This window comes from Oppia nitens, unplaced genomic scaffold, assembly GCF_028296485.1.
Source record: "Oppia nitens isolate AA-2021 unplaced genomic scaffold, nextdenovo-longstitch-racon4-pilon3 scaffold15_pilon_pilon_pilon, whole genome shotgun sequence".
NCBI lineage: Eukaryota > Metazoa > Arthropoda > Arachnida > Sarcoptiformes > Oppiidae > Oppia > Oppia nitens.
The window spans coordinates 415503-432395 of record NW_026533194.1 but is presented as its reverse complement, the minus strand read 5'-3'; the positions used below and the strand labels follow the sequence as shown (position 1 = coordinate 432395).

Below are 16893 nucleotides of genomic sequence, written 5' to 3'. Positions count from 1 at the left end.
ACATAATTAATAATATAATAAAATAATTATTCAAATATATAATTTTAAACAATAATATTTATTTATTTTTCAATTATACAAATATAAAATTACTATATAAATACTTATAGTTCATAAGTAAAGTACATTTTTATATAAAAAAATTTATTTATTATATTATAGTTGAAAATTTTATATAATTATTTTATTAATTTAAATATAACTTCAAATATTAATATAACTTAATAACAAAATAAATACTAATTACTGGTAATACTGGTATAAATCATTTATTATATTATTTTCAATAAATATAAATATACTTTTTTTAAAACTTAACAAACAATAGTTATTTACGATTATTACTATTATTACTATTATTGGTACTATTGTTGTCGTTGCTGTTGATGGCATCCAACTCTTCATCTTTGGTCAATTGTCTGATCCGTTGGAGAGCACTGTGAGCCTTGAAATGGACAACAATTTCAAGCAAATAACCGCTGAAATCGTTTTTGGCTTTTTTCAGCCACCGTTTAGCTTCTGATTTGTTGTCCAAATCTAATTTAGTTAATCCCAACTCTAGTGATGCCATCGGAAGTATGAATTTATCTTTTTTGATATGTTTTTCACTAATTTTATTACAATAATAATTTGTAAATATTTTAAACAAATACCAAACAAATAAAAATAATAATTTTTGATAATTACTTTCTGAATATTTCTGCGAAACATTTTTCCGCTTCTTTGTGTTGTTTTTTGCATTTCAAACAAATGCCTTTCAATAGCAATAATAATAAATAGTTTTCGATGGCATTCATTGAATCTCCTAATAGTTTTTGTTTTATAAATAAATTTTTAGTTTTAATTATTGAAATAAACTATTTATATAACAAACTGACTGTCATTAATATATTTAGGTATCAAACGATTAATTCGTTCAACCATTTTGTCGACTATTGTCGGGTTTTGGTCGAGAATTGTAAATACATTCCAGATATACATTAATTCCTAAATTATATATATWTTTTTAAAAAATAGTTTTTAATTATGATATATATATATATATATATAWATATATATTATTTAAAAATGCTTACAAATGCTGGCAATATTAGTGACTCTTTTTGATCAAAATACTTGACAGCATTAACGCAAACAAACTTCTCGGGCGGTATTGTTTTACCGGCTATTCGGACCTTTAGTTTGGGTACTTCCCTATCAGATATAAATAAATATATATATATATATTTAAATTTTTATTATTATTAAAATATATTCAAATTAAATATTATTATAAATATTATATAAGTTTATTCAATCATTACCTGAACAGTTCCGATACCTGACTGTGCAATTCAGGTTTGTTTTCATCTAACATTTTCATATATAGAAACGTTGCCTTTTGATAGGTAAAGGTAGCCGCAGACCAATTGCATTGTTCTTTGAGTATCTGAGCGTAGTTAGCAGCCTGATCCCATTGAAATTTCACACTATACCAATTTTATGTTATATAGATAATAATTTAATAGCTATCGGTGYTCAATATATCAATATATACTGTATATATACTAACGCGTGACACCAAAGCAGTTCCCAAAAGCAAATGTTGTGCATCTGTTTGATATCGTCTTGAGCTTCAATACAACTATTATAGTGGTCGACAGCGCCGTCGATATCGCCTCTCAACTGTAGTATACGAGCTCTAAACCATAGAAACCATGAGCTCTATTAGGTGGGTGCCCACAGAAAAAAAATTGATGACATAAACACATTAAAAACCAATTTACTAAAATATGTTGTTGAATGATGTGTGTGTTTGTGTATTTTTTTTTTTGAATACCGTATCACAATTGGCCAAACCTTTGTCGACAAACTGCTCGACCACTTCCAGATTGGATTTGCTGACACCAAACATCTGGTTTATGTAGCACTCGTAGCCGGCAATAACCAACTGAGCCGGAAAATAGCGCAAACCGGCTGAATCTGTGGCGCACCGGTTCAACAAATCGAGACCCACTCGTCGATCGCCGGAAAAGCCGATAATTTCCAACAATTTTAGTACACGTTTGGGCAGATGAGAGAAAACCAGATTAATGGCACCGTTGCCTAACATAACGCCCGACCGGAAGTGCACTTTCGATCTCTCGCTTTTCCATTCAGTCCTGTTCTCGGATATGTCTAAGCAAAACCTTAATCAAAAAAAAAAATTAATAAATAAATAAATAATAATAACTAAGATATCAAATAAATAGATGTGTGGGAAAATGGGGGGTAACAACACCTACTTATATGATGAATGACAGGCCCGCAAACGGAAGGCACCTTTGATTAATGACATAATATTTTGATCACTAAAAAACGTTAGCATCGATATTAATAGTAGATTTTCGGCGTGTATGAGCTCAGCATGTATTTCCTCTAATTATTTATTATTTTTTTTTTTTTGGTAATAGAAATCAATTTGTAAAACATAATGAAAAGTTTAGTTTTAATCATTTTTTTAATCAGGATTTAATTTAATAATTATTAGGACAGTTACCTTCTGAATAGGCATTATAATTGTGTTTCCATAAGTACTTCGACACACTGTTGGCCAACGACACCGATCGGCGATACTTTTGGCACATATTGTTGGTCTCATTGTTCGCGTCCAATGCCTGAGCTATCTCTGGCTATATGATAGTCATATCAATAACAAAAAAATAGCAGTTAGGGTGGGTATACTACTGGATATCAATTGAAGGTACGGGCATTTTTTATGTAACTACCGTTTCTAGTGTTAGCACTGCCTTCATAAACATGAGAAGCGACTTTCCGTGCGAATGATAGAGACTTGTTTGACACCATTTGTCGCATATGTCGATGGCTTTGTTGAATTGATTTTTAATACATAACTCAATCAGGTATCGACACTCTTCCATACTGTCCTCAAACGACATTCCCTTTTCCGGTGATCCCATGTTTGTCGGTTCCCTAATTGATAAAAAAAATAAATACACTTAATTTTTATAACACTAAAACTACAAATAATATAATATTAGTTAATTAATTAAATTTTTTTTCTGTATAAACACATTTTTATTGTATGATTTAATGTTATTTTTTAAATTTAACATTTAATCAAAAATTATTATTACATTACGTGCTGTTTTAAAAAAATAATTTTGTTGACAGGTTTTAGTTGTTTTTGTCGTAAATTAAATAACAAAAATGTAATCCAAAATTCAAATTAATTAGTAAATAAATTCACATTTTATTATAAAATTAGTTAATTATCACTTTTTTAAAAAAATTATATGAATCACTGCTATAATAAAAATACAATGACGTATAATTTAATTAATTAATTTAAGTAATAGTAAATGTTTTTTTTTAAAATTAATAATGAAGGAAATAAATATTTATGAAAATAATTAAAATATTTATTTTTTAAATAATTGTGAAGAAAAATTTCATTAAAAAATTATTTACAATTTAATAAATAATAATTAAAAATACAGTATTTTTACCTAATAAAAGTGTAATTTTTATTTAGATAAAAATTTTTTTTATTAATACTGTAGATAATAACTAAAATAATATAAAAATAAAATATTATTTTATCTCATTGCGGTTAAAATAATTGAAATAATTTTATTTATTATTATTTTTTACTTGTTATTGAAAATAAATACTTGTTTTAAAAAAAATATTATTACATAATTTATATTAGCTATATTATAAAAGGTTAGTATAATTAATAAGTATTATCACTATTTTAAAAATTATTATTGTATTAAATTAACAATAATAATAATATTTTTTCTAAGATAGTAGTCATATATTCAATATATATATATATATATAATATCATATATTGTCAATACTTACTGATCAGTTTGAGTGTTATTTATCACAAAATTATTAATATTTTTATCACTACTCATTGTAGTTGATATCTTAAGTTATATTACTTTATTTAAAGAAATTCATGTATAATTATATAAAAATATTATATGAAAATTACAAATAGTTAAAATATAACCAAAATTTAATATATCAGATATTTTTGTTGTTGTTGAATATTAAAACAAAAATAACATTTTATTTAAAATAACATTAGATTTAGTAGATTACTAGACATTACATAGTTATTCAGTGTATATTAGAGTAATACTAATAACAATACATTATTAATAAATATTATTAATGCAAAATCATATGGTTTTTTATTATATGTACATTTTATTATACTTTATATTATATTATAAAAAATGCGATTACATGGCATTTATTGTAGATTGTGTTTACAAATAGATAAAAACACATTTACAACAATTAGGTAAAGGTTTAGTTAATATTTTTCTACTAAACGATATAATCAATAAAATATTGATTTCCCTTACGATTTGCGCCATAACTACTAAAAACTACCAAAACTATTATTATTATTACTACTATTATAACATATGATTATATTTAAGCAAAAAATATACAATTGATATCAGTATAATATACTGTATAATAATGGATTATTACTTAAAATAAAATTTATTTAGTAAATAAGTGATTTTAAAACTAATTAATAAACAAAATCATTTATAACCTCCAAATATTTAGTTTTAATTATTAATTTATCTAAACATTTTATTGTAACAAATGTATTCAATTTTATTTATCTTAATTAAATTAATATTAGATTAATATATATATAAGTATCAATAAATTCTTTAATCTTATTTATTTAAAATTTTTTATTTAAAAAATATAATTTCTACCAAATAAAATCTGATATTTTTTGTTTAATTAACTTATTATTGTATTAATAAAATTTTCAAACTGATAACATATTAAATATTACTACAATTTACTGTATTTCATATATTGTAAATATAACTCAATAAATAATAGGATTACTAAAAGGATATTGAAAAACATTTAAACCATTTAATTGTATTTTTGCATTAATTGCCAAAAATATTATTGACAATAAATAGAAATTCAAAATTTATTTAATACACATATTTTATATCAAAGATAATTTATATAAAGAGCAAAAACTTTACAYATATATATATATATATATATATATATATATATAACATATAATTTAAAAGTGTTTAAACAATAACTAAAAATTATTATTAGTATTATTATTATTGAATATTAAGTATACAGTTAACTGATAAAAATGTTTGACATATATATTTTATTTAAATATTTCTCAATAATAATTATAATAATTTCATTTATCAATTATCCCAAAGTTTTATCTAAACACATGTCTAACAAAGGTTTGAAATATATATTTATATTGTAATAAAATATAACTCAAATATGAATAAAATATTTTAATTATTATTTCTATTTACTTAATCAGCTATATTAACCAATGACATCAAAATTGATGAAAGTTTAAGAAAATTGTCATCTAATCTATTGATTGATAATCAAAATAATAACAATTTTGGTGTAATTTCCAACAAAAAGTTAGTTTTTTTGTCATTACTTAATAACTTTATAAATAAAATCTCTATATAAGCTAATTGTTTTAATAAATTAGTTATAATTTTATTAAATAGACCGACTATTGTAATTATATCTAATAAAAATGACTATTCAATACATAACTACGTTTTTATTAATAATTTTTATGTTTTTTAATGTCCAGTCATGAATATAATAATAATATGAAATTGTCAACTACTAGTACAACAAACCCGAGCACTGCCAGGACTACCAGATTTGAATTAGAAAATAAAAATGACAATCAGTTGCGTGAAATACAGGGACCGACAGACCATGAGATAGATATCGTTGTCAACGAACTAAATACAAATAAATGTAAGTAGAAATTGATATTTCTATAAAAATAATTAATATAAAACTGGTATGTGAGCTCAGATATGTGTAATTTCAGCAATTATATTATATAAATAATTCATTGGATAAATAATGTTTGTATGTAGAGGGGAATGGTATGTAAATAATACAGGTATTACCCGAATAATATCGTAGGCATAGTGTTCAGCGTAATTCCAATTGCCATTCATAGCACCCGTCAAACTGCACGCCTCTGTATTGATAACCGGAAAATCTGGATACTTATAGTGGACATAATCGAGAACTCGGTCGGGAAATGGACCCATAATTTCGTTGTAATACCAGTGCAGCGCTACGCCCGACACGTATTTTGTGACCTCTGTATCCGTCAATATTGTGTCCACATATTCGCGTATATGAGGCGACGTGTCGTCAAATATCAACAATTTTAGTCGTTCCCTATCGAAACCGGCCGACCATAGAGTGGGACCCAAATTGTATTTAATGAAATCCCGTTCCTCTAGTGCCGTCATTTTGAGTCCATTGTTTCCGTGATCCTGAACCGGTTCGTTTTGGACGGTTAGTCCCCAAAACAAAATACCGTACTGTCTATACATTTCTAAGAATCTGGACAATTAATTATCATATTAGCATTGCTAAATTGTAGTGAAACAGTTTTCTAATTGTAACGATAATATTATCTAGACAAATTAATTTACTACCTGTATATATATATTTTTTTATTAATCTAAAGCTTTAATTATATCATCGATGTGTCGATCACTATGGGGATGGTTTACGTGGGACTGTTGGTACAACAAAACAAATCTATATCATATAATACCACCGGCTATAGTAGGGGTTGCGGCCATACAGACAGTATGTGAACCGGCTTTAAAGCAAGTGTTCAGTGGCCGCACAGCCCTGATATCGTGTCAAATGATGCACAACTTTGCCGATTATCAAATCTATATGACCTGTGATGACCGGCTCCGACACTGGCAAAAGTTGGCCGAAAAATATCATTCAAAGAACATTGCATTAAAGCGCCGTTTGATTAGTAAAGGTATAAAAATTATGGACAACGAAGAATCAGATGAATTTGAAGAATCAATTGCTAAGCATTTTATTATTTAATTATTTTTACATTTATTGTGATCTTATTTTAATTATCTGAGCATTTTATTTATCAATTATTTTATATATCATATATCATATATATACTTATACAATGTCATGAATTATTTATTTATTTATTATTATCTACAAAACAAACTAGTTTTTACAAACTTAGAAAAATTTATTATTCAATTATAAAAATACAATATTTCTTATATATATATATATATATATTAATAAAAAGTTAGTTTTTACATTATATTACTTTTATGTATATTTCATTAGTTGTTAATTAATTATATCCACCAAATGTATGACTGTATTGTATGTTCACTAATCAATCGTTCAAATATAAGTCCCGTTTTATAATCATTAATATGCAATACTATCGGTTCATCGCCGCTGTTCAGTACCACCACTACCAGTGCATCGTCGGGTCGGCGAACAGTTAATACCGACAAATCATTGGTCGACAGTTTGGCGTCCATTTGATCGACAATAAGTCGATGCCAAACACGTACCGATTCGGGTGTTACCAGTTTACTGAACTGTCCCAATGCATAGTAAGTGGGCTGTTTGTAGGCCTCGCCGGCTATAGTGTCCACCAATATCGGTCCACCGCAACCGTGTTTGGTCATCCATGTCGGTCCACCGTTCATATCTAAAACCATATTCCATTCCAACCAACCCATTACCCAATGATTTAGATCCTAATCTCAAACCATAAAATTAATGTAAAATTCAGGGATTTATTTGGTATATATTATATTAATATAATAGATAGTTAGTATTAGTATAATAAGATACAAAAAATGTTTGTGTATAGAGGGGAATGGTATGTAAAATAATACAGGTATTACCCGAATAATATCGTAGGCATAGTGTTCAGCGTAATTCCAATTGCCATTCATAGCACCGGTCAAACTGCACGCCTCGGTATTGATAACCGGAAAATCTGGATACTTGTAGTGGACATAATCGAGAACTCGGTCGGGAAATGGACCCATAATTTCGTTGTAATACCAGTGCAGCGCTACGCCCGACACGTATTTTGTGACCTCTGTGTCCGTCAATATTGTGTCCACATATTCGCGTATATGAGGCGACGTGTCGTCAAATATCAACAATTTTAGTCGTTCCCTATCGAAACCGGCCGACCATAGAGTGGGACCCAAATTGTATTTAATGAAATTTCCTCTAAATGCCGTATTTTATAATTGCTATTATTATTATTATATCATTAATTTTTTTATTTACGCATATTTTTTTTAAAAAATCATTTAATTATTTATTTATTTTTATCTACAAAACAAACTAGTTTTTACAAACTTAGAAAAATTTATTATTCAATTATAAATATATATATATATTAATAAAAAGTTAGTTTTTACATTATATTACTTTTATGTATATTTCATTAGTTGTTAATTATATCCACCAAATGTATGACTGTATTGTATGTCCACTAATCAATCGTTCAAATATTAGTCCCGTTTTATAATCATTAATATGCAATACTATCGGTTCATCGCCGCTATTCAGTGCCACCACTACCAGTGCATCGTCGGGTCGGCGCACAGTTAATACCGATAAATCATTGGTCGACAGTTTGGCGTCCATTTGATCAACAATAAGTCGATGCCAAACACGTACTGATTCGGGTGTTACCAGTTTACTGAACTGTCCCAATGCATAGTAAGTGGGCTGTTTGTAGGCCTCGCCGGCTATAGTGTCCACCAATATCGGTCCACCGCAACCGTGTTTGGTCATCCATGTCGGTCCACCGTTCATATCTAAAACCATATTCCATTCCAACCAACCCATTACCCAATGATTTAAATCCTAATCTCAAACCATAAAATTGATGTAAAAGTCAGGGATATATTGGGTATATATTATTATATTAATATAATAGATAGTTAGTTGGATACACAAAAAATGTTTGTCTATGTAAAATAATACAGGTATTACCCGAATAATATCGTAGGCATAGTGTTCAGCGTAATTCCAATTGCCATTCATAGCACCCGTCAAACTGCACGCCTCKGTATTGATAACCGGAAAATCTGGATACTTGTAGTGGACATAATCGAGAACTCGGTCGGGAAATGGACCCATAATTTCGTTGTAATACCAGTGCAGCGCTACGCCCGACACGTATTTTGTGACCTCTGTGTCCGTCAATATTGTGTCCACATATTCGCGTATATGAGGCGACGTGTCGTCAAATATCAACAATTTTAGTCGTTCCCTATCGAAACCGGCCGACCATAGAGTGGGACCCAAATTGTATTTAATGAAATCCCGTTCCTCTAGTGCCGTCATTTTGAGTCCATTGTTACCGTGATCCTGAACCGGTTCATTTTGGACGGTTAGTCCCCAAAACAAAATACCGTACTGTCTATACATTTCTAAAAATCTGGACAATTAATTATCATATTAGCATTGCTAAATTATATTGCAAATGTATATATATAGTTTAGAGAGAGGGTAGCTTTTTTATTTGCTACTAATACTACTGTTACTACAAACTTGACTAAATAATTGGCCAATAATTGATAGTATTGACCGCCCGGTTCGCCCTTTAAGTTGGCAAATATTTTGATCCGTTCGACTGTCTTAGTCCAAGCGGGCGGACTCCACGAGGAGGCTATCAATTTGAGTCCATGCGGTGCTAGAGTTTGTGCTTTTTGTATGTATGGTATCTACGGTATTAAAAATTTTTTTTAAAAATATATCCAAAAATAAAATCATTATTATTTTTTCCGCAAATATTTAATTATATTGTATTAAATATTATATTATTTTTTTTTAAATCAAAGAGTAGTTTCTTTTATAATTATCCACTAAATTGTTTTTTTAAATAAATTTTTATTTGAGACTTAGATTTTTATAAATGCCATTCATATTAATTAATCATAATTTTTTTTAGGTTCATTGAGAATAGAGAAAAGTTCATTAATTATTTATTTTCTAATGTTTATAAATATTTGTAATATAATATATTTACTGATAAGCCTATAGTAAACTATAATTAAGATAAATCATATGATCTAATTTATTTTGTTTTTTATATAAAATTTTAAAAATATGATAAATTTAATTTATAATAGAAATAATAATTTTGTTAAAAAATAATATATATTTATTAAAGTTTTTAAAATAAAACAAACTAACCTTCCATTGAAAATCTTCACTTTGTAGAGCAAAATGAGTGAGATTTATGTCATCCTCGAAATCATTGTAAGTATAGGGACGGACCGAATAGTCGGTACCTGCTATGGGAACCCTACCGAAGCTGTACTCAATACCAGTGACCGAAAAGTAACTTTCAAGTATAGCTTGAGACAGGGAGTCGGGCAACGACTTCAATAACATTCCCGTAGTGTCGGTAAAAGCACCGCCAAAACCATGAATCGGCTGAAAATCGACGCTACGGTCGATGAGAATAGTTGTCCGCCGTTTAGTAGCACTGGTATATCCTTCATCCGGTACTCCTCCTACTCCATGACTAACATTTAGCACCGTATGTTTGAATCGAGCGCCCGATTTGGTCGACTCATAAAGCAAGACAACTCCCGGTTCCGATGGTCTCGTAATCGGTGGAAAGTCATCGCAATAGGTTTGATTGCAGACACAAACTGAGTCCGAGTTGGCAATCACTTTGAGGACACATTCCCGATGGCTATCGACAACTAACAACAAAATAAGTGAAATAAATGAGTCAAATATATTGTTTTATAAATTTAGTAACAGTTCACCTGTTAATAGTATTGAACAAAATAATAATATTATTATTATAAAAGATAACTGTGCTATTGATTTAGTAGTTAATATAATATATAATTTTAAATTCATATTTTTTTAAAAAAACTTAAATTTTTTAACTATTTTATTTTACAATTAAAAATAATATATATTTATATATATAATTTTAATTTAATATATATTTTTATATATAACAAGTTCAATATAATATACACACAAATAATAATAATACTAATAATTTATTATTTACACAAACAAATAGATAACACTAACTTTTTTTATATTAAATTGTTGCCTAAAAACACAGTACACTACATAACATATGAAAAATATATATATATTTTCTTAATTTTTTATTAATAACTAGGTCAATAAAAACATATTTATAAATATTAAGATATATCAAAATGTTAGAGATGTTAAAAGTTTGTTAATTAAAAATATTAGTAAATAGTATATGAAATATAATGTGTGAATAATATTTTTGATTTTACTTAAAATGTTATTTACTTTTGCATGATTTTGATATTTTATTTAATTAAAGAGAAAAAAACTAAAACTAATTTGATAAACAATATTTCACATTAGTTTCATAACGTTTCTGCAGTATATTTATTTATATTTAAAATATATTTATATATAAATATATATATCATGTATTATGTTTTATATTGATAGTATAAAATTAATTAACTAAATATTTACATTAAATTTACTTTCATATTATATTCAAATTGATAAATACTACAATTAAATCTATTTAAAAATTAAATAGTATACTTTAATTAATCGTATACTATAATATTATCACTTAATAAAAACATGTATTTAATTATTTATATTATATTTATAGTTAATAACAAAATTATCATTGATAATAAAATAATAACAATAAATATAAAATTTTATTAAATACTTAAAATATATTATAAATTACTATAAAAAATTAATTAATTTTTTATCTAAGTTTAAATTAAGTAGAAAACTATAAATATATGAAATGATAAAAAATTAAACTTATTTATATAAACTTTAATTATTTTTATTAACATTTATTTAATTATATTTTGTTGCTATGTTAACTTTTGTTAAATTTAAAAATAGTTTGTTAAAATATAAAATTTATTTAGTAAATAATTAATTTTAAAACTTATCAATACACATAATACAAATTCAAATATTTAGTTATTATTATTTTATAATAACTTTATATAAATATCTAAAATTAAAAAATATATAATATAATAGTAGTTTTAGTAAATTAATAATAGAAATTAATTTTTATTAATTAACAAATATGTTATTTTATTTATAGTATTAAATAATATTTGTCTAAACCTATTGTCATTTTTATATATAACAATAGAATTTTTTTTAACTAATATAAATATTTAATTGAATTTGTTTTAATAAACATTGTTTAATAAAAATATAAATGCAAAAAATAATAATAATTATATGAATCATATATTAATATAATATTGTATATAACATAATTATAATAAATAAAATAACTATTTAAGTAAATAAGTAAATATATAGAAATAAATTCAATAAATTACTTAAACTTTATAATCCGGTTCATGTATTTATATATCCCAATATTAATACTTTATACAAATATACTGAATAGTATATAAACCATTATAAAGATATAAATGATTTTTAATGAAAAATATTTAGTAATTTATTAAATATGTTTTAAAAATAATATTCTAAAATATATTTTTATTAATTAAAATTATTAAAAGATATTATAAGATGAATAAATTAATTATAATAATTATTATAAATGTTATATTCAACTGTAAGTGTATTAAAATGTCATCAATTTTAAGTAATAATTTCTACACAAGTTAGTAATAATTTAAAATATTTTTTGTTAAAACATATATTTTAATCATTTTTGTTTTTCCTTATATTTTAAAATTATTTAGAAATCAATGAAATCAATACAAATAATGATAACAACATTAAACTTATGAATGAAATTGACAAAAATATTAAAAATATTCAAACATTGAATCACAATGTTATTGAAAAGTAATTATTATTTAAATTTGTATTTTAATAAATAAATTATTTTATTAAAATAATATTCATTTAGTGTCTTCATCTTTAGTAATAAAAATTATAATTTTTTAAATATAATAACTTATTTTTTATATTTTAAAAATATGTTTATTTCATTAATTTTCTTTGTTTTGTTTTTTATTAATATCAGCGATATTTCATCTAAAGTGGTGACTAATGAAGACACAACCAATGAAATGGTCACTACTTTGTCAACTAATAACAGCCATAAACCAAATGATGGTATGATTTGTATTGAGTTTTTTAGTTAATTGATTAAATCAAATGACAATCAAATTAAATTTTTAAAAACAATATTTGTTTAGTAGTAATGTCTAAATATTTTTAATATTCATATGATTTTTTAAATTATTATTATTTGTTTAGTTATGACTGTAGTGGACGTTAACACAAAAGATATCAAAATAATTATTGAAAAATTGGCCAAAAATTATAGTAAGAATCACACAAATTAAAATTTTTTTTAAAATAAAAAAAATCTTAAATTCATTTTAATATTTTGACAAATATATCAACAATTAATTTTTATTAGAAGATATACAGTGTTCAGGTGTTACCTCATATTTGATGCCCTCGTGTTATGATTGGTTTTCAAGCTTTAAAGCGCCGTCAGCTTTAAATACCGGTCTCGAATTGTCTGCATTTGTTTTGTGTGAAAATGGCTTATTATATATTGTCGGCCAAACCTATGACAATAGTCAATATGTTTGCCATACATTGGAAACAGTATACAATCACTATAGACAAGACAAATGTAATGACTGGCACCGGCAGTCCATTCAATTACGGGCCAAATATATGGCTTTAAAGCAACGGCTCATTAGATATAATATTAGAGTCAATGATATGGCTGTTGATGATAGCGTTGACATTACAGATACAAAACAATTGTATAAAGAATTATAAAATGGTTTCAATTATTTTGTAATTACAAACATTTAACTTAGATTTTAATTAATTCCTTAAATATTTATTTTTATTTTAAAAAAGCAGAGCAAACAATTTAAATTTACATATTATAGAAATTTTTATTTTCATTAATTTTATATTTCATTATTTATTTATACATAATCTGTAATGAATTAGTATTCACTCAATATATTTATTTTTAAATTCAATTTTTAAAAAATATTGTTTTAAAATAAATGAAAAAAAATGTTACAAATATTATTTGTTATAATTGAAAAAAATTAGTTTCTCTTTTGAAAAATTATTATTTGTTTTTTATAATTAATATTTTGATTAATTGTTGATATTTATTGATTTGCCGTTTTATCCACTAAACAATTGGTCACTCTATAGGGAGTTCGGGCGCCGTATTTACTATAGAACGTAACGCGCGATATATTACGTGAACCGGTCCTCTCATCAAATGTCTGGCACTTGGAATAGGGAGGTATATACAGATGCATCGATACGGCCGGTCCAGTGTGCGAACGATTCTCTACCCGATGCAAACCAATTGAATCTATTATTATTATATTTTTAAAATAAAACAAATTGAGAAAAAAAACATTAATTATATTATCACATGTTTCGGGAGCGGTAGTGGGGTTAGAGTGGGGGGACAGACATGTATTTTAATTGTATGATTGTTTATACCGTTAATATAGGCCACACCATTGGTTTTCAGTATATTCTCTTCAAGTACTTTCATCTCATAGCTATCATCTCCGCTATTATTATTCATAACAATAGTATTATTATTACTACTAGTAGTAGTAGTGTCGCTATCATTGGTAGTATTTTCCGGCCATTCATAACGTATCTCATGTAGACTTCCCGATAGCATCTATTGATAATATTTTTTTTTTAAAAAAAACAGTTATATTATTGTAAATATTTAAAAAACAAACCGACAAATAAATATCCATACCTTCATAAAACAGTGTGAGTCTGAGTGGTCGTGAATACTGGACGACTGTCCCTCAGACCAACACAATAGCATCAGATTGTATTTGCCATTACCCTTATCCACCAAATTACGGGTATATCTAATTTTAATATATAAAAATGTATTTAAGTATAATATATATATATTATATATATATATTATATATATATATTGAAAATAATATTTACAATACCAATAGTCTATAGTATTATCATTTTCATGAATCTACAGTTTAGTTTATTACAATAAAAAATAATTTTAACTATTTTTTTTATATGTTTAATCAGTAGATATTATTAATTATTATTATAAATTAAATATTTAAACTTGTTTTTTTGCTACTTTAAATTGGTATTTTTGTTTACAATAAAATATAATCAAGTATATTTAATAAAATTAGTTATCAACAATATTTAAAACTATTATATATATTATAATTTATCTGACAATTATTCAAAACTGACAAAAATAATGATTTTGATTTATTGCCAAATGATAGTAATTGAGTATAAAGTATAAAACTATTATAGATTTTTGTCATTTCAATAATCAATTAAATGATATGATATATAATCATTATATATTATCTATAATATCAATAATCAATAAGTATTTCTCCATATTTTTGTTTACATTGAAATTTAGAAAAACACAGAAATTATTATAAAATAAAGTTTTATCTAACAATTCAATCAATAGTTTCATATACTGTTACTATAGGTTTTGTTATATATTGTTTATTTAACAAATAAATAATTAAATATAATAAAAGTTAAACTAAATACTATAATAATAATATTATACATAACTTACAATTATAGTTCAAATACAGTATTATTTACTTTTCTATATATTTATATATCATAATATGTTATTTATATTATCGTAATTTTAATAATAATAATAATAATAACCTATTTTTGTCAAAATGCGCGTATTTTCGCCACTCCTGTGGATTACTCTTATATGACATCAACAGATTGTGGACATAATCGACATCAACGGTATCGACGGTAAAGACTTCACGCAAGGCTTTCACCAGATCATCAAATGTCTCCACTTTTGACACAATATCTGATTTATTATTATTATTATAACAACTATTATTTGCATAAATAGGTGTATTAGTAGTTGTTGTAGTGATTGTATTATAATTACAATCAATAGCACAATTAATATCCATATTATTATTATTAGTAGTAGTAGTAGTAGTAAAACTTATTATAGTATTAAATAAAACAATATTATTATTAAAGTAAAAATTTACAGACTATTCACAATTAATAATTTTAATACACTTTTACATAATAATTTATTAAATAATTAATTCAGTAAAACAATATATATATATGTATGAATAGTACTGTATATGTAAAGTTATATGAAAAAAACTAATGTTTAATTATTAAGACACTTAATTAAAAAACATATAATTTAAAAATTATACATCAAATATACTAAGTATTTATGAGAGATTATTGATTGATTAGCAAAAAAAATATCAATTGGTATAAACAAAATGATAATTTTAGTTAATTGACAGTTAATGACTAATAAGAAAAAATAGATATTTTATTTTGTAATAATATTAATAATAATTTAACTAATGTCTTATAATAAAAAAAAATATAATAAGTTACTTATAAACAGTCCAATAAACTTATCTATCAATTTTGTTATTATCCAAAACTGTGTATCAAATATATATAAATGTATTTTTCAATAAACAAATAACAACAAACAATTTTTATGTTGAAATAAATAGAAAATTTTAGACAAAAAAAACGGATATTAATTAAATTTAATATGAATTAAAGAAAATATAACGTTATTTTGACAATGTTTTTAACATAAAACTTGAAATAATAAATATTTATTTATTTTATATACTAAGATAATTATGATGATATAATGATTATTATGATTAACTTAATTATAATATGGTCACATGTTGATTTGATTGATTTAAACAATAATTAAAATTTATAAAATTCATAGTATATTCATAATTAAGATAAAGTGTATTGCAATACTCAACAGTTAAAAAAATAAAGTTTAAAAAAATAAAAAATTTTGAAAAAATCTTCTGTTATAATATATATTTAGTAGTTATACCAAACAAACAAAAAATACTATTAATAAAACATTAATTACCTGATTGTTATATGTTTAGCAACTAATAACTAGTTAGGCATTCAATTGAATTACATTAATATTATAGTTTAGTAAACATATAG

The 16893-nt window shown here is 24.6% G+C and overlaps 4 protein-coding genes across 6 annotated transcripts; all 4 read right to left on the bottom strand.

Moving 5' to 3' along the window:
• Positions 1-275: 275 nt before the first annotated feature.
• On the bottom strand, positions 276-3879 carry LOC128963218 (tetratricopeptide repeat protein 39A-like). Of its 3 annotated transcripts, none has more exons than XM_054309727.1 (11): positions 3850-3879; positions 2748-2952; positions 2519-2651; positions 2265-2397; positions 1820-2168; positions 1553-1704; positions 1305-1469; positions 1077-1194; positions 879-987; positions 688-805; positions 276-608 (listed from the first exon to the last, which is right to left on the bottom strand). In XM_054309727.1, the coding sequence occupies exons 2-11, from the start codon at positions 2937-2939 to the stop codon at positions 329-331; spliced, it is 1749 nt and encodes a 582-aa protein (XP_054165702.1). In that variant the 5' UTR covers positions 2940-2952; positions 3850-3879; the 3' UTR covers positions 276-328. The 3 variants fall into 3 exon arrangements, with proteins under 3 accessions (XP_054165702.1, XP_054165695.1, XP_054165710.1); XM_054309720.1 differs by lacking the exon at positions 3850-3879 and adding an exon at positions 3117-3204; XM_054309735.1 differs by lacking the exon at positions 3850-3879 and adding an exon at positions 3122-3204.
• Positions 3880-5594: 1715 nt separating this feature from the next.
• Positions 5595-6398, bottom strand: LOC128964623 (putative glucosylceramidase 4). Its single transcript, XM_054311257.1, has 2 exons — positions 5961-6398; positions 5595-5786 (listed from the first exon to the last, which is right to left on the bottom strand). Exons 1-2 carry the CDS (start codon positions 6396-6398, stop codon positions 5709-5711), a joined length of 516 nt encoding a protein of 171 aa, XP_054167232.1. The 3' UTR covers positions 5595-5708.
• Positions 6399-7196: 798 nt separating this feature from the next.
• LOC128964613 (putative glucosylceramidase 1) lies at positions 7197-13634 on the bottom strand. The gene is made up of 8 exons (XM_054311245.1): positions 13550-13634; positions 10078-10595; positions 9433-9605; positions 8872-9319; positions 8339-8742; positions 8212-8214; positions 7761-8097; positions 7197-7610 (listed from the first exon to the last, which is right to left on the bottom strand). The coding sequence occupies exons 1-8, from the start codon at positions 13632-13634 to the stop codon at positions 7197-7199; spliced, it is 2382 nt and encodes a 793-aa protein (XP_054167220.1).
• Positions 13635-13925: 291 nt separating this feature from the next.
• LOC128964602 (cysteine dioxygenase type 1-like) lies at positions 13926-15839 on the bottom strand. Its single transcript, XM_054311234.1, has 4 exons — positions 15571-15839; positions 14639-14756; positions 14365-14554; positions 13926-14230 (listed from the first exon to the last, which is right to left on the bottom strand). Exons 1-4 carry the CDS (start codon positions 15837-15839, stop codon positions 14019-14021), a joined length of 789 nt encoding a protein of 262 aa, XP_054167209.1. The 3' UTR covers positions 13926-14018.
• Between the last annotated feature and the right edge of the window lie 1054 nt (positions 15840-16893).